The sequence below is a fragment of the Acipenser ruthenus genome, chromosome 11, assembly GCF_902713425.1.
Source record: "Acipenser ruthenus chromosome 11, fAciRut3.2 maternal haplotype, whole genome shotgun sequence".
Lineage (NCBI taxonomy): Eukaryota > Metazoa > Chordata > Actinopteri > Acipenseriformes > Acipenseridae > Acipenser > Acipenser ruthenus.
Window position 1 is genome coordinate 3882351 of NC_081199.1, and position 25666 is coordinate 3908016.

The 25666-nt window shown below is 42.6% G+C and overlaps 3 protein-coding genes across 3 annotated transcripts; 1 reads left to right on the plus strand and 2 right to left on the minus strand.

Moving 5' to 3' along the window:
* Nucleotides 1-84: 84 nt before the first annotated feature.
* LOC117427078 (tripartite motif-containing protein 16-like) lies at nt 85-3923 on the plus strand. Its single transcript, XM_034045428.3, has 6 exons — nt 85-674; nt 970-1065; nt 1229-1462; nt 1651-1810; nt 2145-2210; nt 2458-3923. The coding sequence occupies exons 1-6, from the start codon at nt 87-89 to the stop codon at nt 2994-2996; spliced, it is 1683 nt and encodes a 560-aa protein (XP_033901319.2). The 5' UTR covers nt 85-86; the 3' UTR covers nt 2997-3923.
* LOC117427080 (galactosylceramide sulfotransferase-like) lies at nt 3198-10929 on the minus strand. The gene is made up of 3 exons (XM_034045430.3): nt 10420-10929; nt 6479-6611; nt 3198-6107 (listed from the first exon to the last, which is right to left on the minus strand). The coding sequence occupies exons 2-3, from the start codon at nt 6604-6606 to the stop codon at nt 4967-4969; spliced, it is 1269 nt and encodes a 422-aa protein (XP_033901321.2). The 5' UTR covers nt 6607-6611; nt 10420-10929; the 3' UTR covers nt 3198-4966.
* A 3248-nt stretch (nt 10930-14177) lies between these two features.
* On the minus strand, nt 14178-23030 carry LOC117426247 (pescadillo homolog). The gene is made up of 15 exons (XM_059032924.1): nt 22843-23030; nt 22009-22088; nt 21374-21527; nt 21007-21116; nt 20687-20858; nt 20321-20410; nt 19435-19551; nt 19190-19267; nt 18681-18770; nt 18067-18197; nt 17845-17970; nt 17085-17269; nt 16382-16530; nt 15548-15715; nt 14178-15026 (listed from the first exon to the last, which is right to left on the minus strand). The coding sequence occupies exons 1-15, from the start codon at nt 22864-22866 to the stop codon at nt 14946-14948; spliced, it is 1755 nt and encodes a 584-aa protein (XP_058888907.1). The 5' UTR covers nt 22867-23030; the 3' UTR covers nt 14178-14945.
* Between the last annotated feature and the right edge of the window lie 2636 nt (nt 23031-25666).

The following is a 25666-nucleotide window of genomic DNA, read 5'->3' on the forward strand; positions in this document are numbered from 1 at the left end:
ATCTCCTCCCCTTTGCAATCTGATATTGTTAGTTCCGCCTCAACTGCAAGAAGCAGTTTCATTTTCATTTCTGTTTGCTAAGAAAAATGGCAACAGCAAGCGATCTGCTCACAGAGGAGTTTACCTGCCCTGTGTGTCTGGAACTATTGAATGATCCGGTCACTGTTGCGTGTGGGCACAGCTTCTGTAGAGAGTGTTTAGAGAGCTACTGGGGTCAGACTGACCATACAGAATGCTGCTGCCCCCAGTGCAGAGAAACCTTTACACCAAGGCCTGTTCTGCGCAGAAACACCTTGCTGGCTGGTGTTTTGGATAAGGTAAAGACGACCCAGGCATTTAAGGTTCCTGTTCCTGGTCCTGGTTATGCTGGTCCTGGAGATGTTTCTTGTGATTCCTGCACTCGGCTAAAGTTCAAAGCTAAAAAATTCTGTTTGGTGTGCCTGGCCAATTTCTGTGACATACACCTGAAGCCTCACCGGGATGGTGAAGCTTTTAAAAGACACAGCTTGGTTGACCCTGTCCAAAATCCTGGAGAAAGATTTTGCCCACATCACGAAAGCCTTCTGAAATTGTTCTGTAGAACCGATCAGACATGCATTTGCTGGTTGTGTACAGACCAGGAACACCGGAGCCATGATACTGTCTTGGCAGAAAGTGCATGGGCTGAGAAAAAGGTAAGGATTTCAATGTCTTATTGTTATACAGATCGCAAGAATTGTACAAGGAAACATTGCAAAGCAGGTATTCTTTGTTGTTTAATTTCTTTTAGCAATATTTCTCTCTTCAGCAATTTTTGATCCAGTAACCAGACGAAAGCAGAATATTTAAATGAATGGCAATAATAATGGGGCATTGGCAGATATTTGGGTATGATCTTATGCAATGAAAAAATCAAACGCTGCAGTGTCTTGTGACAGGAAGCTGGTCATTGAAACATTGTGAATCTTATTGTGTTGCTCTGCTTCACAGATCCAGCTGGGGGAGACACAGACAGAAATACAACAGAGGATGTGGGTGAGACGAAAGGAGCTGAAAGAGCTAAAACAAGCTGTGAAGTTACTCAAAGTGAGTACCATTAGGGCACGTCAAGCTAGGATTTTATATAGACTGACCAAACAATATATTGAACTGGTGCATCAGCATGCAACTGTAAAACATTAATGAAAAGGGCTTAAAATAAAAATCCTAAATGTGTTTTTCTAAACTCTCACTTGATGTCCCCTTTCAGAGCTCTGCACAAAGAGAATCACAGTTATGTGAGGAGCTTTTTATTAAGCTAATCCGCTTCATTAAGCAACTCCAGGACAAGGTTACAGCATTGATGGAAGAAAGTGAGCGGGCTGTGGTGAGTCAGGCTGAGAAACTCATCAAGCAACTGGAGCAAGAGCTTAATGAGCTAAGCAAGAGAAACGAAGATCTGGAACAGCTTGCAGAGACAGAGGATCAGATCCATTTCCTACAGGTAAGCATTCCACAGCAGGCTGTAATATTAATAAGGGTATGAGTTTCAGCAGTATTATCAACACCAACAAATCAATGTTTTTTAACTGCTCAAAAAGACATGCGAAAACAAACTACAATAATTTAAACAAATAGTAATTTATTGAAGAGGGAACTAGCACATCCTTTCATCTGCTTTTACTATTGTAGAATTTCCAGTCCGTGTGTGCCCATCCCAAGGATGGATATTTACCAAATGTTACCCTTGATACACAAAACACCTTTGGGCTCGTTCAGAAGGCTGTGTCTGACCTTGAAGACTCTATTGAGAAAATCTGCAAGAAGGAAATAGTGAAGATATCTCAGACAGGTTGGTTAAACAAGACTGTTCCTTAGAAAGTACTGTCCCGTTAACTGGAAGTTCCAGGGGAAAATTAAGCTTAACATTTTATAATGTTTAGAATGTTTTATGTATGTATATTTCTCAAACTGGGCAACTTTAAATACTGTATATAGAGAACCCCAACCTCCCCCCATTGTATTTATCAATAATAATAATAAATAAAGCAAAAACAATAATTGCACAGTAATTAATGAGAGTAAGAAAAACAAGTAAGATTGTTTGCAGTTGGGTTTGCATCAATTCACATGTGTATCTCCTCTCTCTCTCTCTCTCTCTCTCTCTCTCTCTCTCTCTCTCTCAGTGAGCAAACTTGTGTTGTATAATCTCCAGGCTCAAGCACCTAGAAACAGATGGGAGTTTTTAAGACGTAAGGCTGTTGTTTCTAATTTTATTGAAAGAGTTTTGTCAAGGTTCTTGGAAGCATTCTAAATAGGATTTCTTTACGGCTGCCCTCAACTTAAAGAGCAGCATATTTAATTAAGTATATTAAACTACTAGAATGTTTTTTTTTTTCAAATTAACATATAAATATGTAAAAGCTGCAGGTATCCTTGAGGTGTATCTTAAGCTCCTTGAAGTCTTGGAGCGCTAACCTTCCATTTTCTTTACGTCAGATTCCTGCCCGCTCACACTGGACCCCAAAACTGTGCATAGAGAGCTCTGGCTGTCTCAAGGGAACAGAAAGGTTATGTGGAGGGAGAAAAAAACTCAGATATCTCCAGATTGCCCAGAGAGATTTGATGGGTTTGCCCAAGTGCTGTGCACTGAGGGTCTGTTCGGGACTTGCTATTACTGGGAGATCGAATGGAGTGGGAACAGTATTGGAATTGGAGTCGCTTATAAAGGGATCGACAGGAAGGGAGGTGCGGATTCCTGTTCCCTTGGGAGAAATGACAAGTCCTGGAGTTTGCTGTGCTTTGGTTCCAGTTACTCAGCCTGGCACAATAACAAAAAAACTGCATTCACTGCCTCCGGTTCCAATAAGATTGGAGTGTACCTGGACTGTCCTGCTGGCAGTGTGTCGTTTTATAGCGTCTCTGACACTGACACAATGACCCTCCTGCACAGGTTCGAATCCACTTTCACTGAGCACCTCTATCCTGGATTTCTGCTTCCATGCTTTAATTCCAGTTTAAGAATCAGTCAGATATAATAGAAGTCTATATTGCCATAGTAATCATTTATTACACATTTCTACATTTTTTTAAAAGCTGATAAAGAAATATTACTCTAGTCTGCCTTTTTTATCATCTTAATATCGGGCAATTGGCATAACTAAATAATGTTAAGTAAGTAATTATTTTTATCATCCCCTGTTCTCTTTATTTTTGTGGAAGTGAAAATCAGGGACAACTTGGATTCTTCAGTCATTTATTGAACATGAAAACCAGAAAATGAACAGCTTTCATAATACTGGACATAGCATTGATTTCTGAAATAAAGAAAAGTGACAGAAAAGTCAAGAGATATAGTGTAACCAACTGGTATGGTGTGTGGACTGGGAGCCAGGTACAGGAGAACCTGGATTCAAATCACCTGTGTTACAATGTGACCTTGGGGTGAGTCTCTGGACCCCACGAGCCTCGGATCCACCTGGAAGGAACAGGCGGACCCCTCTTGAGATGAGATGCATGTCTGTAAAGCTATACAGTGGACTGAGAGATGCTACTCCCATCAAACCTGACATTTTTAGCTATCCACTTGTCGACAATTGTTCTAATTGAATAAAAAACAAAATATCCATAGCAAATCAGAAAATAAGCAAAATTGTTCTTTACAGCAAAAATTATAAGTTTCTTAGATGCTACATTTTTAGGTTTTATAGAGCAAATGTTATTACAGAAAATAGGCATTAAGCTGAGGCTCACTTGTTCTGAGGTTGTGTGGTAAGTGCTGGTACTGTACATTTTGTATTTGGAGCTGTTTAGCCTGCATGCTGAAGAAAATAATCTGACAGCATTAGAATGAGTTATACTTAGTAACTTATAACACTGCTGACAAGTACAGTAACATTTACTATATATATATATATATATATATATATATATATATATATATATATATATATATATATATATATATATATATATATATATATATAAAAATGAAACAACAACAATATTTGTAAAACCTTGAGGTGCCCAGAGAAACCCCTGCTGTTCACATAGAAACGATACAGTGAGAACATACTGGGATTAGTATATTCCAATGGTGGAGTTCAGTCATATTTCAGAGCCTGGCTTTCCAAAGTCTATGTCCTTAATAATGATTAAAGACAGTTTTGAATAAAGTAGAAAATATCAACAGACTCAGTAAACAGTGCAGTAACCACTTATTAAATGCAACTTATTTTTTTAAATCTTTTGTCTCACATTATCCTCCTTCCTATATTCTTAATACCAGTATCTATGTGCTCATAAATCTACAAATTCCCAACAGTAAACTATCTATAATTGCTAAAAACAGCAATTAAAAATCAGACTTGTTTAAATAGTTTTTTTTTTACTGAAAAACAAGCCAGGTTTTATTTTCATGAAATGACGTGAACCGTTGAAGATGTTCTAATTAAAATAAATATTGCTCCACATTTACTTTGATTACTTATTTCCACCAAACTTTTTTTTGAAAGCCAAAAATTAATTGTTAATATAACTGTTGATCTAAATAAATTAAATAACCCAGTTTCAGGGCACATTCTTCTAATTGACTTTCTCATAAGGCACTACTGTACGTGCACCCTTGTTCAATCTGGGTCTACACCTAGGTCACCAAGCGGCACACGGTATGCAGCTGAAATAGCAGGCAACCCTGCTCAACTCTCTGCACCAGCTAGCACAACTGGGCAAAGATAACTGCCTTAAAATCCTCCTCTACATAACTAGCGGCACTCCTAAAGCTGTTCTTCCACTGTCCAGTAGCTTTCAGACTAGAGAGGAGAGGACTGTACTCGCATGTGCCTTATGGCTCACATGGTTCAAAGGCTACTGGCAGCAGATGAGTTCATTTATATCAATATAATCTGAAACTGTTATCACTGCCTCCACAGCAGAAGTTCATCCAAATAAATAATGTGATAGGAATTGAAATGCATTTTTCTGATTGGTAATGTTCGTATGGGCCGCGCTACCAGTTAAGTAACTCCCTTATGTGGGCCCAGAGTTTGGTTATCCACAGATTGACCCCCAGCTCTGTGAGATACTGGATCTCTGGGGTCAGCATTTTCCGGCAGAGTTTTCTGTGCTTCTTGTCAATGTTCTTCTTGAGGTTGTAACCCAGGATGGACTTCTCGCCAATGGGCTGCCAGGGCTGCATGGCCGACTCCTGGATCCTGCCTGCCTCCACAGGCTGCCCCCCCTCGATACAGACCGCTGCCATCTCAGCGTTCCTCCGCTGCAGCTCCTCGACATCCCGGGCCATGCGCTCCCGCCCGTACGCTTCCACTTTCCTCCAGAAGGTGGCATTGAAATGGCAGTACAGCTTCCAGTCGATCATGTTCCAGTCGGTGGCCTGGCTACGTAGCTCAGGAGTCAGCCTGGACACCACTGGGTCCTTACGGGCGTTGAGCTTGAAGTAGAGCACGTCTTCCATCTCCCAGCAGAGGGCCTCCTTGAGCAGGATCAGGGACTCGTCGATGTGCTCCAGCAGCATGATCAGGGGGAAGCGCTTCTCCATCGCCTGGATGCTCTCCTCCACCCGAGGGTCATCCGGATTGAGGTTGTTGTCATACCCGAAATCAAAGAAGAGCAGGTTCTTGAGGTAGAAGGAGTTGAAGCCCTCGGGGTCATAGTAATGCCACGGGTCACGCAGGAACTCCGTGATCTTATCCTCGGCTGAGATCTTCCAGGTCAAGGGGACCACGCTTCCAAAGTAGTGGAAGGAAGACTCGAAGAGGTCGGCCGGGTGTCGGAGGATTGAGAAGTAGACGGTGTCGGACGGCAGAAGCTTGTGGATCTCTGGCTCATTGAATCGCATGTGATTACAGATGATGTTGTAGCACATCCCTGGCCGGTAGTCTTTGACCTGGGTGCGCTGGAAGAGCGAGGGGTAGAAGAAGTCGTTTCGGCTCTCAGGGAACGCAAACTTGAGCCGATGCTTCTCTCCGAATCGGAAGAGAATGTTCAGGATGGTGCTGCTAGCCGTCTTGTGGGTCTTCATGAACATGACGTCTACCTTCGGCGTGCAGGCCCCACCCTGGGAGGAACTGGAGGCAGGAAGGCTGCGAGCGCGAGCCGGACGGTAGGCGCAGGAGTAAGGGACTGGAACCCTGATGAAGAGAAAATGCATTTCATTGCAATGGGAAACCTTGCTCTGAACCTTATGTTACAACTTCATTTCAGCAAGCCAGCCTCTTTCACTGTCAGAATAGATTTTTATCTCAACAGTGGTTCAGGATGTAACATACTAGCTATAGCATGCAGGTTGAGTGCTAGCCAGAGAATGTAACCCATCATTATCCCCTTAGGATGTCAATCTTAGGCAGGTGTAGCCTGGAGATTTAGCTTTCACTGACCTGGAGGGCATGAGCTAAGCAGTGGATTTCTAACAGAGAAGTACGATCTTCACTGTGCGCTACACACTGCCTGAATGTGAGCTTAGGATGCTAAGAGATGGGTTAACTGCCAGTGAAACACTTACTCTTGCATGTTTAACCGAACAGCAGGTGTCACGTAGGAGTAGAGAAGGATCATACAGCTGGTTAGCAGGGTGCCCAGGATCAGCCCTTTGCAGATTGATTTCCATTGCTTCCCCTGCTTCATCAACATGGTACCTGTGGCAGAAAGAGAAAGGTGAGGACCTATATACTGTCGGTCCGTCTTCACTCATGCAAATGAATCCTTTACATAATAAGCCCAGGGATGACAGCTGTAGTTCTTTTCACCATCGGATCTGCTCTTGTCAAAGCCCACTTTCTTGTCACAGCCTCCCCACCAAAGCTATATTTATCAGGTAACACAAAGATTAGATGTTCTTGCTATTCTACATTCTTCTTATTAATAAACAGTAAACTAGGGTTAAAAGTACAGCCCTTGAAAGGACTTTGTCTGGAGGCCAATTACTCTACAAAGGACAGGGTCTCACTCATTATGTTACTTCCTGTGTGCAACCTCCAGTCTTCCCCTCCAAGGATTAACGTCGCTCTCCATTGGGGGCATGCTTCAATTAACTGGATCTTAAAGACCGAAAAGTGTGGCTGAGTCCCTTGCCTGAGCCTACCAATTAGCCCTCCAGGATAACAATTAAATGAGTTTGCTGCTCAAACCCAGTGTGCTTATGTTCTGTAAATTGAACCTGTTGTTTTATTGTACACTATCCTAGTACAGGAGTGTTGTGCACATGAATTGATGTTGTGTGATATAGATGAAATGTCACAGGTGCAGGGTTTAATACAGTCATCGTCTTGGTAGTTTAAGAACCACATCCTCTACAGGACACAACAGTCCTGTGTGCGTGGCTCTGGCAAGCCTATAACACTGCATTCCAGATTCCAGACACATCGTGATTTACCAGAGCAGTCCGAATCTGGCTCCACGTTTATTATTGATATACACAAATAGTCACTTGTACAGTTCCATCTATGAAAAGATTTCAGAGAGAGGAAGCTTTCATTGCTGGACAATCCGGCCATCTATTCAGAAGAACACAGCTTAAAGAAAGAAATGTTAAATCTGTATGAACTAATCGTTAACCACTTCAGTGCTGGTGCAGAACGCACAAATGCTGTTTCATCTCACATCTTCAAACTGGGCTCATATATGTCTGACTTATGCAATAGGGTCCATGCAAACACACAGTGAGAAGCCAGACACACTTTCATTGAGTTTTAAGAATGTCAGAATTGAGTACAGCAGTAAGCATGAATGAAGATGACTTGTAACCTTTTACACTTCTACCTGCATTAAAAAAAGTGATATATGTACATCTGGACTTAAAAACTATGCCCAGTATTGTGAAGAAGCTCTTTTCTTCGTAGTTCAATCAACACTTGCTGAGGGTGCAGTGAAATACAGTCCACATAGTCACTGTGCAGAGTGTTGCACTGCAGTCCTGGGACGCCTCTTTGTTTCAGTGTAATACAGAAGTGGTTTGCTGGTCTGGCTATTCAATGAATTATACATTCCTGTAGAAACTGATACACAAGAAGGTAAATGAGTCGGACTGGCTGCAGGTAACCAGAGAGCAGGATGACCGAGGCACTGAGGCACTTATGTGGCTTCCACTGCATTGAGCAGCAGTCTCCTTTCTCCAGTAAGAGCTGTTTGAACAAGGGGGTAACTTGAATAAATCTCAGTAACTAAAAGAAAAACTGGAAAAGCAAGAAAACTGTGTTCAAATCTACAAGAACATCATTTGAATTTAAACTCCAAAAGCAAAACAGATGCTTGTATGTTAAAGGACGTTAAAACATCTTACCCAATTTTGATAATAACCACTCTTTTGGGATTTCTGAGTGTCTGTTGCGAAGCCCAAACCAGAGCAAAAACTACCGCTGGTAATCAGATAGCAAGCGGATTGTGAGTTCAGAGTCCAGACCCCAGCTTTGTTTAATTTCCGCTCTATTATTCACTCTTAATGTAATCTGATCCGCACACACATACTGCTTTTGCAATTCCTTAAAAGTTTGTTTGTTTCTCTGAAAGCTTCTAACTCTTCAATACATGCCTTGGTATGTTAGGCAAACTTGCTTTGTGCCGAAGCACGCCTATTCAGAAGGGTGTCATGAGCAGGTATTGTAAATTATAATATGCAATAAATAAATAAACAAACTTGGACTGGATCATACCCAGCTGCAATCCTAAATGGCTAGGATGCTAGAAGCTGATGAAATTAGTTTGAGGAAGACTGGTGAAAATTCATGTGCGCCTTGTAGAGTGAGTATAAGCATCTCTCATTGCAAATTCCAACGCTCTGCAGTGAATGTCGTTTTCCACAACAGCAGCACAAAGCAACAGGGTAACTAACCCGCGATGCCATTTATGGGACCAAACGTTCAATTCAAAGCCCGTTTTAATAGAACATCTTGACCTCGTTTTTGAAATACAAAGGCCAAAGAATGTCTTTGGGAACGGGTGCATGTGCGAAGCTGTTTGTTTTTCTTGTAAAGTGAGAACACCCTGGCAGTCACAGGTCTAGCTCGTTTTCATTGATTCAGGGTATTAATGCCCTTGAGTGAATAAAACCTGTACAAGCAAGCCAGTGTGCCTGCTTTCCCCCAGGCTCTTCTTTTCATTCGTACATTCAGGAGCACAGGAGTATGAAAAATCTATGGCAAATGACCTGTTAGCTGATCTCCAGCATTAGAGTTAGATATTAACCGTGGCTGAAGCACACTGCATATGTAACTGTGGACTGCAACCTCCCGCAAGGTCAAACCTTCCCATTTTAATTCATTCAAAACTAGACCTGTACCAGATATCTTGTTGACTTTCCAGTTTGCTTACGTTCCCTAAATGCGGTTTCAGCTGCGGACACACTGACTGATTCCCTAATTCTGTCCACTGCAGCCCAGTAAAAAAGTAAACAACGGGGAAAAAGGTGATACCATTTTTGCTATACCATTGAAAGAATAACTTGAACAAAAGTTATTGCCCTGGATAAGGGCGTCTGCTAAGAAATAAATAATAATAATAATAATAATAATAAAACAGAGCGCGGATATTTTCAGCGTTAGGCAGCAATACTGCGACATTCACAAAACGCTAAGGACCGTCGCTAACGATTGCTTTTTAATGTCCATTTTGACCCATCAAGTTTGCATTTCAAGATATCTTTTCTAAAGGGTTCATTAGTTTGTTCTTGTTTTTCAAAGCACTGTTTAACGTAAGATAATTTTTACAAACACTATGCTATAACCTGTGAAGCTCAGCATGCACAGAAATTTACATTTTCACTTGTCTCCTACTATTTTCTTTAGTTTAATCAGAAATATATATATATATATAGTTTTTAAAATACGCTTAACAAAAAATACAGTTGCTTTGCTATTTTGCTGTTGTTTTCTAAGGACCTACAATATTCAGACCTTATTAAAACGTATCCCCGTTTTCTACAAATGTACTCAATTGAGGGGCTCCTATATATGCAGATGCGTTCATTTACTCGTCACTTGTTAGTCCCTTACTTGAAAGATGAACTCCCTATAAATTACTTACAATAGCTTTTTGGTGGTATGGTGGATCCAGTACGTTTAACTTTTTTCACTCTACACCAAGAGTAACGTTTGGTTTAAAAGCATCTATCATACCTCTTCAACGCAAACCCTGCTACCCTGTCGCATACAACAGCATTTTTTCAGTGGCATTACCTTGGAACATGTTTGACACAGTTGATAGAGTTTTTGTCTGGATATACACCCCATTCACACAGCCTCCTACAGATACTGTACACATAAACAAACCCATGTTACTCAAAACATGTACTATCTACAAACAATCCAGTCCACTATCAATAAATGCTTCGTCACAGACGCATCTACCTAGAGACGTGCATTCTCTCTGACACTGTCACTGTCAGTATATTAACAAGCAAGCGCTGCAGCTAGTATCAACTTCCACGAGGAAACAACTAGATGGAGTTACCTTGACATGCACAAATCCTTTACTGTACAAAAATACAGATCCGGTATTTTGCCCTTCTTTCTCCTTCGTCTTCCTTTTCGGTCTTTCAGAAGAGCTTCTCGGCAGGTCTCTCTGAAGAGTGTCTTCTATCCATGTGCGCTGTGCTCCGTGTCTGTACTCGCCCGGTTCAGTCTCGGAGTGTAAGGGGACTCTCCTCCTGCAGCAGGTGCTTCTCTGCTGCTCTTATTCCTGCCTCCCTCCTGGCTGCACCGCTAACCTCTGCTCTCTGGCTGCGCGCAGACCTGCTAGGGAAGCTTGTGACGTCATGTGGAGCCAGGGGACTCTTGTCATAAGCAGTGGCTCTGTGTGTGGAGGGTGGTGACGGGCTGGCTCAAACTGCTCCAACAGATGAGGCTATTCAAGCAGGGACAGGGGAGGGGGTATGCAGTGAGTTATAGCATAGACAATAGGATTCATTTCACTAGAAACGAAAAGGGAAAAAATAAGATCCATCAGTAGTTTTCTCTTGTCCTCAAGCAGATCCCCTGGCGATTCTGCAGCCCAGCTAAAGCTTGAATGGAGCGCACTGTTCCAGCACAAAGGAGTTTTGCAAAAAGACAACCCCACTATATAACTAATTAAACAGCTTCAGTGTCTAAATTGGGGAAGTTATATAAGCATGATATACCCGTGGTGGGATTGGTTAACTGGTCTGCTGTGTTGAGTTAGGAAATTGTTTCCTAGATTCCACTGGTTATTTGTCTTAGAATTCTTCAGAGGTCTACATTGCTGAAACAGTTAAATACCCACCTTGTCTTCTAATAAATGAACAGAATCACTGTTAAAAAGGAGCCATGCTTTTCAGGAACCATGCCCAGCACAAATAAACTAAACCCTCCTGGCTCAAACACCCCGTGGCAGGGTAGAAGCCCTGCACATGTAGATAAATGTATAATTTGTAAATATTATGTGTAAATATCATTTGAAAAAGGGTGTGTTAGATATGGCAGGGCTGAAAGTTAAGATTCCAGCCCTGGTTGTTTTGGGTGTGTTTGTGGTGGTGGGTGGCAGGGATAGGGTTAATTCCTATCCCTGCCAAATACATGTGCAGAATGTGGCCAGGTGTTGATTGAATTATTAATTGGCAGTCAACCCTGGCCACATGGTATTTAAGAGAGGCAGGAACTGTCTGGGAAAGGGGTGACCACATGGAAGGTATGTTTGGTGGGTGTTGCGTGTCTTCTTTGGTTTCATAAGTCAGTGAAGGTGTTGCTCAGCCTGACACTATGTTTTATTTGTATTTTTGTAGAACCCTTTTGTTTGGCCCTGTGCCTATTTGTTTTGTGTTTTTTGTTTTATTTTTGTTTAATAAGCATGTGTCCTGGCACTTAAAACCTGCAGTTCCTGTCTCTGAATCTCTATCCACCTAGTCATCCTGTCGCACACCCTTTTACAGAAAATCCATTGGCAGTCAAATGAAGGTTGTAGGGGTAAACATTACCTTCGATACTGGTTGATCCATCAACAACAAAAAAAAGGATTTGATTAAAGTTATTCACGTTGAATGCAAACATAAGGACAATAACATGTAAATGTGTTCAGTTACTGTAAAAAACACAAGAGCCCAGTAAAGGCAACTGAATTACATTTTCAAAGCAATTGAAAAGATTGAGCTTGGAGGTACAGCAACACAGTATAGTTTAGATATTTGGATTGTCTGCAGACAACAGGTAAAAAAGCATGAAGCTGAATCCCTGCATTCATCGTGTTCTCTAAGTAAATCGCATCTAACCCGGTGCCTGTATACCTCTGGATCTTTAACAGTGAAGAGAGTCTTTGCATACTGTTGATGTGTCTGTTTTTGTATGCTCCACGGAGGAAGGTGTGATGGCAAACGGAAAGCCTAAACATGTAAACACATTTAGATGTGGGTTAAAGTCTGCAGGACGTTTGCACCAGTTTGGATGCAACATAAATAGTCATAAATACATTTGCACTGACGGAGAACTTAAATGTACTTTGAATTGCCACGGACCACGGTTAGCATTGTACTAGACTCTAGTTCTCAGGGTTCGAGAGGCCACAGATTTTTGTATGACGGCGAGTCAATGCCAAACAGATCAAGACTGGTCTCAAGCAGAAACCACGACTCTTGTGTTTGGTAGGTGATCATTAATGAAACAGATACTCCCTGGGAAGTTTTTGGACAAGAGTCTGATTAAAGCATTAAGGTCATTTCAAGTGTAGTGTTCAACTTACAAGTTTTCCTTGTTTTGATGGAAGGATCCGGATAAAACTCCAAATAATAAATGGCTTTGTTTTTTATGATTACTAGCCTTATTTCCAAAACGTCTGCAAATTGGTTGCCATCTTCCACTTGGTGACATCAGAGCTGAAGGGGTTAATAACGTCAAAGTCATTGCAACCCCCACCCCCACAAAAGAAAGATAATTCAGGCTATTGTGACGGAGGAGCTGTAAGTATGTGCAGAATGTGCGAGAGCCAGGCTGCGATCAGAGCTGGGAGGCAATGTTCACAATGTAGCGTGGGCATGGGGGAATGGAGATATGGAGCAGCAGGGCACAACCCCTGGCACCTCCCACGGAGAACGTCACAGGGTCAGGGGTGGGCAATTCCACAGGTGCAGAGCTGGGTCATCACAGCCCCACTGGTGAGGTATGAGGAACTGTCTACAGTACATTGTAATAATTAAGCTACCTGGCGACAGAAACAATAGTACCAGGCTGGTAGTGGCACAGTGACACCAAACCGACAGCTAGGGCCACTTCAGATGACAAAGCGTGCAAGCCTTGTTTACTGTACAGAGCAGTGAGAGACAGCAACAACCCTGCATAATCACAACCACATTTAAGGTGTAGAAAACAGAAATTGTTTTAAGATTGAGTAAAACTTTGATAAATGAAACTAACTGGATTTCCTACATTTCTTTTTTCCTAAAAATTGTTCTTATGAAATGCTCAATTCTAGTGAGAAATGCTCAAAGCTCAATCTGTGTATCACACAGTAGACTAGGCCTATGTTAAAGAGTTAATGCTGGCATTATTATAAAATGATGCCCTGTTATCCATGGAGATGAACACACCTGACACCTCTCAGGTCACACTGCCATCTAGAGCTGTTTGGCACCAGGCTGGTGCTGTCCTTTGTTTCAGTCTCTGACACAGGCCGATTGTATGAGCTGTCGTCCGCCAGCCCCCACCCTGTTAATGAACAGTGACAGTGTGTACCAGCCCCCGGGGGAATTAAAGAGACCATTTTCAGAGGCAGGGTGTCGTGAGTCACAAGAGAACAGAACCCCTCCATCGTCATTAGCAAAGTGCCAGCCATCCTGCAGCGAGACAGAACTGGAAACTCGTTTCTACTGCATCAGTGCAGACCCCTTTAAATAGGTTTTATTCAACCTGTGTAAATACCAGCAGCCCTGGCTCGATTTACTCCACCTGCATGTGCAGGGCTGTGTAAAAGTGGCCCGAGATAGCAGAGCTTGGGTGCCTAAACAGCCTGGCCCCTAAACTAACTCACCAAACAAATAATTTCTCCCCTTGTAGGCATGTGGCCACACCTGTGATTGCTGGCAGAGATGGATTTAACGCGGGGGCGGGGTTTACATTGCCAATAAACAGTGGGGTAATAACTGCTTTTTAAAACTGTGAATATTTATTTTTACCAACACATTTTTTAATAAGTAATCGCTAAAGTTCACCCAGTGGACTCCAATGCTATCCCTTGGAGAAAAGAAAACAAATGCAACACGAACATGGTTTGAACAGTTTTATTACGTACATTATAAAGAAAAAAACTATTTTTTTATACAGTTTCTTTAATACAATTGATTTAACTTTTAAACAAAACCCACAATGGGGCTGCCACCCAACTTAACCCTTCACCTCCTAGTACACTTGAGAGAGGAGGGAGCCTGTGTTGCAGTTTTTAGTATGCAACAATGTCCTATAAATCACGCTTTTTACATCTTGAGCAGGGATGCTTTTAAAATACACTTGTAATAAAAAGAATACAAAATTAAGTGTGGTAGATAAATGTTTCATAATAAAAGGCACGAACGGAAAACAACCTCCAGTAATGGTTTGTACAGTAGATTCAATTTCCCTAAAAGTAGGACAGGTAAGCACTGCTACCTGAACACTTAAATGAAAAGCAATGCAAATTCTTCACATCTCTCAACGGATTCAAATGAATGTGCTTTGAATTTGCCCCGTTAGCAAGTGAAAATCACCAACGTTGAGCCTGGGGCACTGTGGGTTTACACACACACACATCTGTTACGAGAACACACTTCTACGATAATCCTCTTGAGAATTTTACTCATTTTATTAGGGCAGGCTATTAGACAAATGGACAACAGTTTGGTTTCATCACAAGCTTATGATATAAAGCCACTCATTTCTCATGCAGCTTCAAATCCACATGTTTAAAATAATGTTTTGCAGTGTGTGTGTGTGTGCAACACGACACCACCCCCACCGCCTCACGGACCGTCACCTTATTCTTACAGTTCATTCCTTCTTCTATTTCTTGGCCTTTTTCTTCTTTTTCTCAGCCTTGGTCGTTTCCTCATGGACTTTCCTTTTCGCAGCCAGTTTGTTTGCCTGGGAGAGAAAATGGAATTGGGTTAAAATCCCCCTAAGGTGTTAAAAGCACACTTGTTTATATCCACATTCAAATCTTTCCCCTGTCGTGTGAACACTTTCAGCTTCATTATCGGCTCATAAATTTGTATGAGCATGACCTGGATTATAATGCAGGAGCATGTTTGGGTTCTCTGATGTTCCTGAGGCCACAAACCAGAAATACACAGCTATAGCCGTTTCATTTGGTTATAGGAGCAGTTCTATCATGACAAAAGCTTAGGGAAGTATGACATCCCACAGTGTAACTCAAAAGCTTTTAACCATGTGGCCCCAAAGCAGGAGACGTGCACCAGGGATGGAAATAAGACTCCCATTGCATAGCAGTTTGATTCATTCCTGGTTTAAGACACACCTGAGCTTGTTGCCGATACACAGTGGCTCATCAAGCTCGTAGTGAAAGTGCTCTGCAACAGGAGTCTTATTTCCCATCCCTGTGCACTGTGAAACACAGAAGCCCTGTTAAAGTCCGCGCGGCTCACCTCTCTGACTTTCCTCTTCTTGCCGAACATGATCTTGTCGTAGAGGTACTTCTCTCTCTTCTTCATCATCATGATGGCGAGCCTCTTCTCCTCAGCCTTCTCCTCCTGCTCGGAGCGAGCCCTGTTCTCTGCCTTGACTTTGCCTGCCGTCACCTTCACTGGGAGGGCCTGGGAGAGGAGGGGGAGGCACAACCACAGCACTGCAATCGCATTCAAATACTTAACGCGGCTGAATAAGCCCTTAATTCATGCATGGCAGCCTCATATGGGGACGGATTAAAAAAAATAATAATAATTCTTTATATGGGGACATATGAAGATGCAAAAGCATGATAACCTCATACGAGGATGCCCCCCCACCCCCCCAATAAGAATCAATGGAAGTTTTTTTGCCAAACAACTTTTTTTTTTTTTTAAGCTACTTTTTAAAAAAAAATGTCATGCATGAAAGGTTTACACAAATAAAATTACTTGTTTATAATAAATACAAAATAAATCACCTGGGTATTTCAAGCATAATGTTATTTATGTGCTAAGCAATAACAAAACACTGACCATAAAGTGGCTGAAAGCATAGTGGTAGTACTGAGATAGTCTCCTAGCTTCTGTGTATGTGATCATTGTGTATGGACTGTATGGGATCACTGTGTATGGACTGTATGGGATCACTGTGTATGGACTGTATGGGATCACTGTGTATGGACTGTATGGGATCACTGTGTATGGACTGTATGGGATCACTGTGTATGGACTGTATGGGATCACTGTGTATGTGATCATTGTGTATGGACTGTATGAGATCACTGTGTATGGATTGTATCTGCTTTGCAGTACCTTGCCCTGTGCTCTTTGCTGCTCCATCTTCTTCAGGTTTCTCTCGTCTGTCTCCTCTTCCTCATCCAGATCTTCATCCTCAGATCCCTCCTCCTCATCGTCCTCCTCCTCCTCCTCATCTTCCTCTTCCTCCGAGCTCTCTGCATTCTCTGTGAAAAGAGAAAACAAGACCTCAGGACTTAGACACTTCACCATCTGTAACTTTGAACTGGAGCTCAGCTTTATTTCCCTCATATGGAGACGGATGTTGTGTAGCCGTTACAAAAACATTGACAGTTTATTAAATAAATAAATAAATAAATAAATAAATAAATAAATATGGCAGGTAGTATATATGACCATCCAGGGTCGGGTTCAGCTCCTGTTTTTCAATTCCAATTCCATTTCCAATTCCTTTTTAAAATCAACTCCCAATTTTCATTCCAACTCCCTTTCCCTTTCAATCAATTCCAACACATCACTGATCAAAACTGCAATGAGCAGTACCCTGTTAAAATGAAAAGTCACTGTCAATCAATTCAACTGCCTTCAAATCAAAACAGTGAAACAAGCACAACAATTATTATGTCTCTAAAATATCAATTCCAGTTCCGTTGGCAGGAATTGGAATTGGGAATTAATTTGAAAAAGGAACTGAAAATGAAAAACAGGACTGGACCGCTACCCTGCAACAACTGGAGCTAGCTCCTAGCATTGTGCCTACCTGGCTTCTCTCCGCGCTGCAGGGCTCTCAGTCGTAGCTTCTCTGGCGGTACATAGTCCCCATCCTTCTCCACCACGAAGGGGGACAGGTGGGGTGGCAGAGTGACCCCTGCGAAGTAATCCTCAACAGGCAGCCGCAGACTGGCATTGACACAGTCGAACACCCACTGGGGCTGCACATAGTACCTGCAGTGCAAGCACAGCGCGGGGTCAGTGTACTGTACTGTGTAACCTTACAACTAACTGCAATACAGACACGTGGAGAGTTAAACACACACTGTATCAGCGCAATCAGCTTTAGGCTCAGGGGAAATCAGCTTAAACAATTGTTCATTTCACAAAAATGTACCACTTCTAGTTGATAAAGCACCCTGGCCGGTTCGGAGGGGGTTAATAACAGGAACAATGGCCCAGCTCCCATGACTCCCACTTCCTCCCCCAGGAAGTCTCCAGAGAAAGAGCTGCATTGATGTCCAGGGGGGTGAGAGAGACTGAAAGAGGCCTTTGTGAGCTGTGGGTTCACAGTGCCAGAGAAGGGAGAGTGCCCCTGTCTTGCACTAGAGGGGCTCACAGTTTGGGGGGGGGGGGGGGGGGGGGGGGCAGACATTAAGAGGACAGAGATAACACCCAGGCCTGTCCGATCAGCTGCCTATAGTAGTGTTGATTGTGTTCTAGACGACTAGACGAAGCAGGGCTTATTAGCAGCTGCCAGGGCTTGAGCACAGCTGACAGAAGCTGGTCTTGTTCAGAGCCCTCCTCACCTGTTGATGTACTGCTTGTCCAGGCTGGGTCTGTCCACTATCTGGTGGGTGATGGTCTCATCTGTCACGTCGAAGGTCCCACCGATACACACAGACTTGTCCCAGGACACCTGCCCTCCGAAACACCTGCGCAGGTAACCGGGGGTGGGGGGGGAGGAGATTAGTTCTGTCATTGCATTTATCTTCAGTTGTTAATCCAGCTGGTTTTAGCAGCGGACTGACCTGATGATGAAGGCTAGGGGCTCCCGAGGCACCTCTCTGTTGAGGAAGAACTTGAGGCCCTCGAAGATCTTCTTGTGAGCCTCGCTCTGCAGCTGCTCCTTCTGCCTGGCCTCCAGCTGCTCCACATCCTCCTGAGGAGGAACCCAGCAGAACGGTAAGAATGCCACAATCCCCTCGAACCGGATTTCCTCCGGATCAAGATGAACTCCACACCCCTGTACTTGTGTTCATGTGTGGAGTTCAATCGACACCAGTAAGAAACCTCACCTTCACAACCCTGCACTGCTCACCCTGACCCAGAAACAGACACCGGGACACGTCAACTGCTACAGGTTTATGTTTTTAAGTCATTTAAAACTCTGATCTTACAATACAAGTGACAGACAAATAGTACAATTAAGGACTCAAAGTATGACTGTGTTGCTTTTTATTAGTTATGCAACTTTTTTCTTCTCCAAAAAAAATGGTGCAAATTGTCCTAAAAAAACAAATGAGGCATTTTATTTTTTCTGTTTCGTTTGTATAGTCTTCAATAAGAGTAATACTGCCCGGTGCGTGGATGTTACAAGCTGCTTCAGTGAAATATTTATTTGTGATGAGCGCGCACTCCTTACCCCCTCCGCAGGGAACTGATCCAGCTCCACCTCTTCCTCTTCACTGGAGGAGACGACACGGGCCAGGCTGGCACTGAGAGCCGAGAGTTTCTGAAAGAAAGGAGAGGACAGAGTGAGGGGACACTGCCAACACAGGATGAACCCAACCAGTGCATAGAAAACAGCAACAAAATAAAGCCTGCACCTTGTTATCTATCAGCAAAGACAGAAGACTGACAGTGACTGCCAAACTAAAACACTTAAACATAATATTCAAAAGGCACTTTTTATTGTTACTTCAGTCTTCCAAACTGTTTTAAGGAAACCTTATCCTACAACCAATGTTGGTTAGCTGTTTTGTCCAAAACCAAGCAAGGACAATACAAACATATCAATCTGCTCAGCTTCCCACCTGTACCACACTATGCTCTGTACAAATCAATGACACTGATCTATCAGAGATGAAGCTGGGTTAAGCCGGGGCGATGCTAGACTTCACTCATCCCAGACACAGACAGACAGGTGCATACCTCCAGATAACTCTCAGAGTCCATGGCGTACTCCTCATCATTCTCTGCTCTCAGCTCCGCCTCGTCTTTACTGTCCAGCTGTGGAAATCAGAGCTACAGGTTAGCTCCCAGCACACTGGAACAACTGCAGTGAGTCAGCCAACTTCATACAGTGACACCTACCAATGCAAAGAAGTACTGCAGGCTGCCATTCATGAAGACATGAGGACAGGAGAGCAAGGAGATCCCCTACAGTTCCCACTCACCTTGGGAGGGTAGGCCAGGTTGAGGGTCTGGTACAGACGGAAATTGACGAACCCAAGCAGGGTGGTGTAGAACTCTGTGAATGTGGCCATCACTCTGTAATCCACATCTGTTGGGTGCTGCAATGACACACACACACAGTTTATTAGCAGTCTCATTAACCTCCGACAGTCTGATCAGGATCAACCCACAGTAAAATGTGCTCTACCTGCAAAGGTATTCACACGGGTGTGATTTAAAGGGGCAGCAATGCAGGATTCCTGGCTGAGACTCAGAAGTGCTGAAGGGTTTAGGGGGTCTGCAGCCACCTCTCTAAAATAACTCTTGGAAAGCAGTTGTACAGATAGCCATTCTGCAGCTCAGCCCCAGGACTTGAAGCTTGGCAGTGCTGCTATATTAGCCATTAACTGGGTCTGGCTGTTAATGTGAATTCTTTCAAATAGCCTTTGCTAATTATTGCCTTCTCCCATTGTAGCTATTATAGTTTTCAAATAAAAAGGAACCAAAAAAAATGTATTGATCAGGTACCAACCTCAATATCTGTTATTCATGGCTGTTTTCCATTTACTCCACATCAACACTCTCCTGCTCTGTTTGTATTTATTGAGATTTTTATAGAAACTTGAACTTGTTTAGCCATGACTCTATACATGAGCAGGTCTTATGATAACCTCCTCCCCCCCATTGTGACTCTGTTTCATACATATTTATTAATTATGAGTCATTCCTTTCATCAGCCCTTCTACAATTTTAAACACAATCCAATAAATTGCCTTTTCCAGCCATTCACAATAATGGATCTGGCACCTAATGGTATCTTTTAGAGTATTTTTAACTATACTTTAATATAATGTAGCTGGTTGTATTCTGCACATAAACTCTACTTACATTGTGAGCGAACTGGTAGGGCACCAGCCAGGTAATAAGCTGCCCCAGAACATCTGCCTGGTAGTAAATACCCTTGATGGACAGGAAGACCTGGTAAAGGACAATTAAAATCAACAAACAATCAAAAACACATTTCAGCTGGGCTCGCATTCCCCATTCTCTCATCTTCAGAACAAAGAATAGCAACTTCCTAAAACAATGGCTTTTACAGGCCAGCCTGCCTCCCAGTCCCTCATCTCAAACACTAAGCCACACTGCCTCCCAGCCCCACAGGTATAACCCGTGTCTCACTCCCTCGGCTCTAGCCACACTGCCCCACTCACAGCCCCTGCGTGTTAAACTGCAGTTCACACAAACAGCCCATACCTTCTGCAGGCAGCGCGAGGTGACGATGTAGTTCATCCACTCCACAGTGAGCCGTCGGCACAGCTGGATGGTTTGCACGTGGCACTTCCCCGTGCGAGCGAAGGTGGAGAACAGGAAGCACATGGAGAGAGTGTCGTCCAGGTCACGCAGGGCATCAATGAACGTGGGGTACCTGCAACACCCCAAACTCGCCGTCAACGCACACGCCCAGCAGAGTGGATACAACATATCAGGCAGACAAGAGCTGCTCTAACTACTTCATTTAAAAACTCTAAACGTTACAGCGCCTCCTGGTGTTGAAAGCTGGTAGCGCTGCTCACCGCTCCTTGATGACGTGGTCCAGTTTGTAGGAAGGCTTGTTGTCTCTCAGTCTCTGCACCGCTGTCCACTCTGCCTTCCCGTACGCCTTCCGGAGCTTTCTGACAAAAACCTGACCAGACAGAGACTCTAGTCAGACTCTAAAAGGAACACCTGAGAACTACTTGTGAAATGTGTTTGGAGTTCTTTATAGCTAAAAACCTTTAATTTTCCTCTTTGAATGCCTGACACATGCAATGTAACTGTAGTGCAAGACAGCGAATTATTCCGAGGTACGAGTAAAAGTAGACAAACGTTTCCTATAAAATGTATTTTTCAGAGTCTTCACTGACGGCTCTGCTGGTCTTGCTACACCCCTGCGTGTCGTACCTTGTATTCTCTGAATTTGTTGACAATGGGCTCGTGCAGCAGGAATCTGATGTCCTTGAGCAGGTAGAAGGTGCGGGGGGCTGTGGAGCCCTTGTTCACCACCTTCTTGTGCTTGGGCTCGTGGGGGTAGATTCCCTTCAGGATACACAGGCGCCTGGGGTAATAAGAGAGACAGCAGGCAGGGAATTAGGGAAGGAGAGCATGAGGCTGGGTGGCACAGCAGAGGCAGGTCAGTCTATAGGAATCAGATGTTAATGATCAACCTGCAACAGGTTCATTAAAACAATTACCTAGAGTGGGATGAGCGCACATCAATCACTTTAAAACACTTTTAAACAGGTATCTTCTAGAAAGACAGATGTTCTGAGTCTTAATGTCTTCAGTGCACAGCTTTAACAGTGAAGTGGTTGTTTTCAAGCACTGTGCTAGCCAGTACTTATTTAATGTGTGCAGTATACAATGCATGTATAGTTATTGTTTTTATAGTCTGCTATTGCTATTAATACACTCCTCTCTCAAACCACATGGACTCCCTCATTTATCATACTCCCATGACGGGAATAACTGTTTTAAATGAAAATGCACCGCTGCAGTCAGACAGGGATATTAGAACAGCGTTTCACGAGGACTCGAACCTGAAGTCAGCCAGGCTCAGCTGCAGCTTCTTCCGGGCCTTGTTTCTGGTGATGTAGTTGGTGGCTGCTCCCCTCTCATACTGTCACGGAGAGAAGGACAAAGGGACTTACACAACGGTCTACCAGCTACCAGCACTGCACACAGCAGGCACGCTGTACAGATCACCCAAGACTAGGTGTGCGAACTCAGACCATTTTAAAACACTGAATCCTTTTCCTAAACAAAATGATTTGCTATTGATACAACACAGCACTTCTGAACTCAAATTATTACTTTATTCTGTAATATGATCTACTTTTTGAAGGAAGGCAATTTAGCGCGATAGGTTTTCAGTCTAATAATAAATTATATGTTGCTCTAAAACATGTAATATACCACGGAGAGAAGCGGTGTGTTGCGCACATGTCATAATCTAGCTATGACAGGCAAACCTGTCAAATATGTGATATGTCGTGTGACCAAGAGCATATCTCACTAATGTATTTGTATAGTAGTACGGGCATGTCTTCTGTTATGTTAAACTCCCCTACAAGGACCCCTACAATGTGCAGCCTAATGTTTTCATAATAACCAAACCGTTCGGAATTAAAGCACCGTAAATAAATAACAATTGAGATAAACCCAATTGTTCTTCCATCTGCTTAACAGTTAAACGTAAAATTTAAAAAATACGTGTTGCTTTTTTGCTAAACTGTCCAGCGATGTGTGAAATACTGACTACTAATTAAATACCTTAAGTTGCTCCGTCGGTGTTACACGGACCTACTATTAAACACAATCAAATATTGAATTAAATTCCTTAAACTGGAAATACTATCACTGTGAAACATTACCTTCTTTTTCTCCACACCTCCCATTTTTGATGTTTATCGAAGGTTTTCAATTCCGCCGGTCTAGCAAACTCCGCCAGCAAACCCGATCACTTACACACGTGGGAGACACACTCTCCTCCCAGGACCAGCGGGGTCAAAAGCTCTCTGCACTAGCGCCTGTTCAAAACTCCGCTCAGCTCCGTGTCATTTCGGCTGTTTAAGACATTCATGTAGCCGTTTTTGCCTCATATGTTCTAGACATAAAATATGTTTTTTCTTTCTGAAGACACTATTTGAGATAATGCAGTATCATATTTTAAATTAATTTAACGGGCGTACGAAAGCACTGCTCCTATTTGAATTGATTTACTTAGTTGCCAATCTGTGTTTTTTGTGTACTTCCGAGCAAGTGACTCATACGGTGCGTGGTGAATTTCTCCACAATGGTTTATCGTGCTTTTTGTTATTTTAAGTTTGAGCTAAACGGAAAACTGCAATGGGAAATTAGTTCCTGAGATATAGAAAGGCTTGGGATGCACATGCAAAGCATTGTATTCTAAGATTAAGAATACTACCAGATTATCAATCAGATCTACGAATCGCCTTAATTACACTTGTATTTAAAGTGCTGTATATTGGTATACCCCACGGTAATAAAAACATAACGTGTAAGCATGGCAAATGTATTGTGAAGCATGATCAAGAACGGTAAAGCCAATAGAAGTGTGGAAAAGCATGCAAATCTACAAAGGACGCTGGCTAAAAACATATTTGTGTTTATTAGTATGATTTTTTTAGCTTTGGTACACAACACTTCTTAAATTAAAGAGATTATATGAATTATCACAAACTGTTTAAAATACTCGTGTAACTCCTGTTAAAAACTCATGCAATGATGGTGCATTCTGTGGCGACGGTACTGCTACGATTTCTTTCAGAAAGAAATATTACTACAGGAAGATAGCAGCGCTACACAGTAAGGTATAAATCAATGAGAAATTAAACTGTTCAGTGTGACAAAGCTGACAGTACCGTGCTTTGAATAGGTGTGTGTTTGTGATGGGATGGAAGACGGAGTAAGCGATTCTGTCACAAGTGCGCTCATCTAACAAGAGTAATCAGAGATCCTTTTTCAGTTCAGTCATGTTAATTAAATAAACAACATTATATAGAATGCTCATGCGACTCACCTGGTGCAGGCACTGCGGTGTGGTGTTCAAAGTGAGTTATGCAGTCAAGGAAGCGCATGTTCATGACCTGGCATTGTCAGGGAATCCCACAGTGATCTCTGTACTGACCCTGGCAGGCCCGCAGGTTGGGGAGGACATATCATCACAAGGTGTTTGCCCTCACTGATCTACAGTGGCCCATACTGGCCAGGCACCCAGGAGCTCAACACACTGAAGGTACTTCTATAAGAGACTTGGACTGGCTTTGACTGAGGTGTTACTTAAGCCTGTCCATCCTGTACCTGAAAGTGAAAAGAGGCAATGGGCCACACTTAGTATGAGATTACATTTCTTCTGATCACAGTACATTTGCTCTGTAATGTTGCTGCTTTCCTGTGGTTATTTTATGCCTTTACCATGGTTTGCCATGTTTTTTTTTTAAATATGCTTTACCATTCTTCCACAGGCTTCACAATGCATACCGATGCTTTACCACACTTTCACTATCTCTTACTGTACTTTGCTATGCTTTTAATATGGTAAGCAAGATAGCTTAATCTGAAGTGGTCGATCGTTCGAGAACACATTTTCAAATAAGAAAGAAAAATAGTATCCATGCTGATCAGGTAACAAATGAAAGTCTGCATTCTTTCAGACACAAAAAATACACAAGATCGGGCAATGACTCAGGTTTCAAGAAACAGTGTTTAAATTCCCTTTAAAGAAGGTAAGGTGACCCCTATAATGTGGGAGTAACGTGGTTAGGATCTACGTGCTGTGATAATGAGGCACTGGCTACGAGATCAGTCTGTAGAAAGTCTCGACGGTGATTGTCATTAAAAGGTAATTGGTTGCAATGGGAAATCAGTTCCTGAGATATAGAAAGGCTTTGGGATGATAGTGCTGGATTGAAAAACAGCTCGGCAAGCTTGCAGGAAACAGGCAGATCAGATAGGGAGGAGCAATTCAATTAGATCCAGAACGCTTCGGATCTTCGCTTTAGGATTCGTATGGAGGTGATTTCTAGTGCACAGTCTGAAGAGAGTAAAGTAAAGCAAATGGGTCTTTATTAAAACAGAGGCTTGAGCACCTTGAAATCTGACACATTTAGTGCGGCTCTTTGAGGGCTATGCTCCCTTCCCTGGATCCTGCTGTGATTAGCTGATATATATATATCAGTGTTTATTATTAAAAACAGTTTTCTCTTATGTTCTTATTTTTAAATGATAAAATGGAGCTCCGAACAATTTCCAGATTAAAAACAACAGCAGAATCTGCAGATTTAGATCTACACATAGAGACTGGTGTGCTGCAGTACTGCCTTAATCATTTAAATACAAAAACACAACATTTTTAGGCTAAATGTGTGCACTGGTTTGACAATAGCATCATTACTCGTCTGTGTTGCGTTGCTCAAACTGTACACCTGGCCTGACAATAAGATTACATTTGTTGTGTGTGTGTGTGGAAGTGAGTAAGACATTTCTCTGTAGAGTCTCATAGAAGTGTGTGCTCCGTAACTAGACCCCTCTAAGACTAATTGTAATTTATTACAAGTGGATTATTATTATTAAAAATGACTCTTTTGATTGCACATTACACATCATTTATGGACAGCCTCAATACTTTCGATATGTTTGTTTTATGCTTCACTTTGATGTATAATCAGACAACAT

Coding starts and splice junctions, on each gene's coding strand:
- LOC117427078 (XM_034045428.3), top strand. CDS start 87: ATGGCAACAGCAAGCGATCTGCTCACAGAGGAGTTTACCTGCCCTGTG. Junction 675..969: donor GTGCATGGGCTGAGAAAAAG/GTAAGGATTTCA, acceptor TCTGCTTCACAG/ATCCAGCTGGGGGAGACACA. Junction 1,463..1,650: donor ATCAGATCCATTTCCTACAG/GTAAGCATTCCA, acceptor TTACTATTGTAG/AATTTCCAGTCCGTGTGTGC.
- LOC117427080 (XM_034045430.3), bottom strand. CDS start 6,606: ATGTTGATGAAGCAGGGGAAGCAATGGAAATCAATCTGCAAAGGGCTG. Junction 6,108..6,478: donor GTTCGGTTAAACATGCAAGA/GTAAGTGTTTCA, acceptor TCTCTTCATCAG/GGTTCCAGTCCCTTACTCCT.
- LOC117426247 (XM_059032924.1), bottom strand. CDS start 22,866: ATGGGAGGTGTGGAGAAAAAGAAG. Junction 17,971..18,066: donor CCCCTAGCCTTCATCATCAG/GTCAGTCCGCTG, acceptor TTACCTGCGCAG/GTGTTTCGGAGGGCAGGTGT. Junction 16,531..17,084: donor GCAGCGCGGAGAGAAGCCAG/GTAGGCACAATG, acceptor CTCTTTTCACAG/AGAATGCAGAGAGCTCGGAG.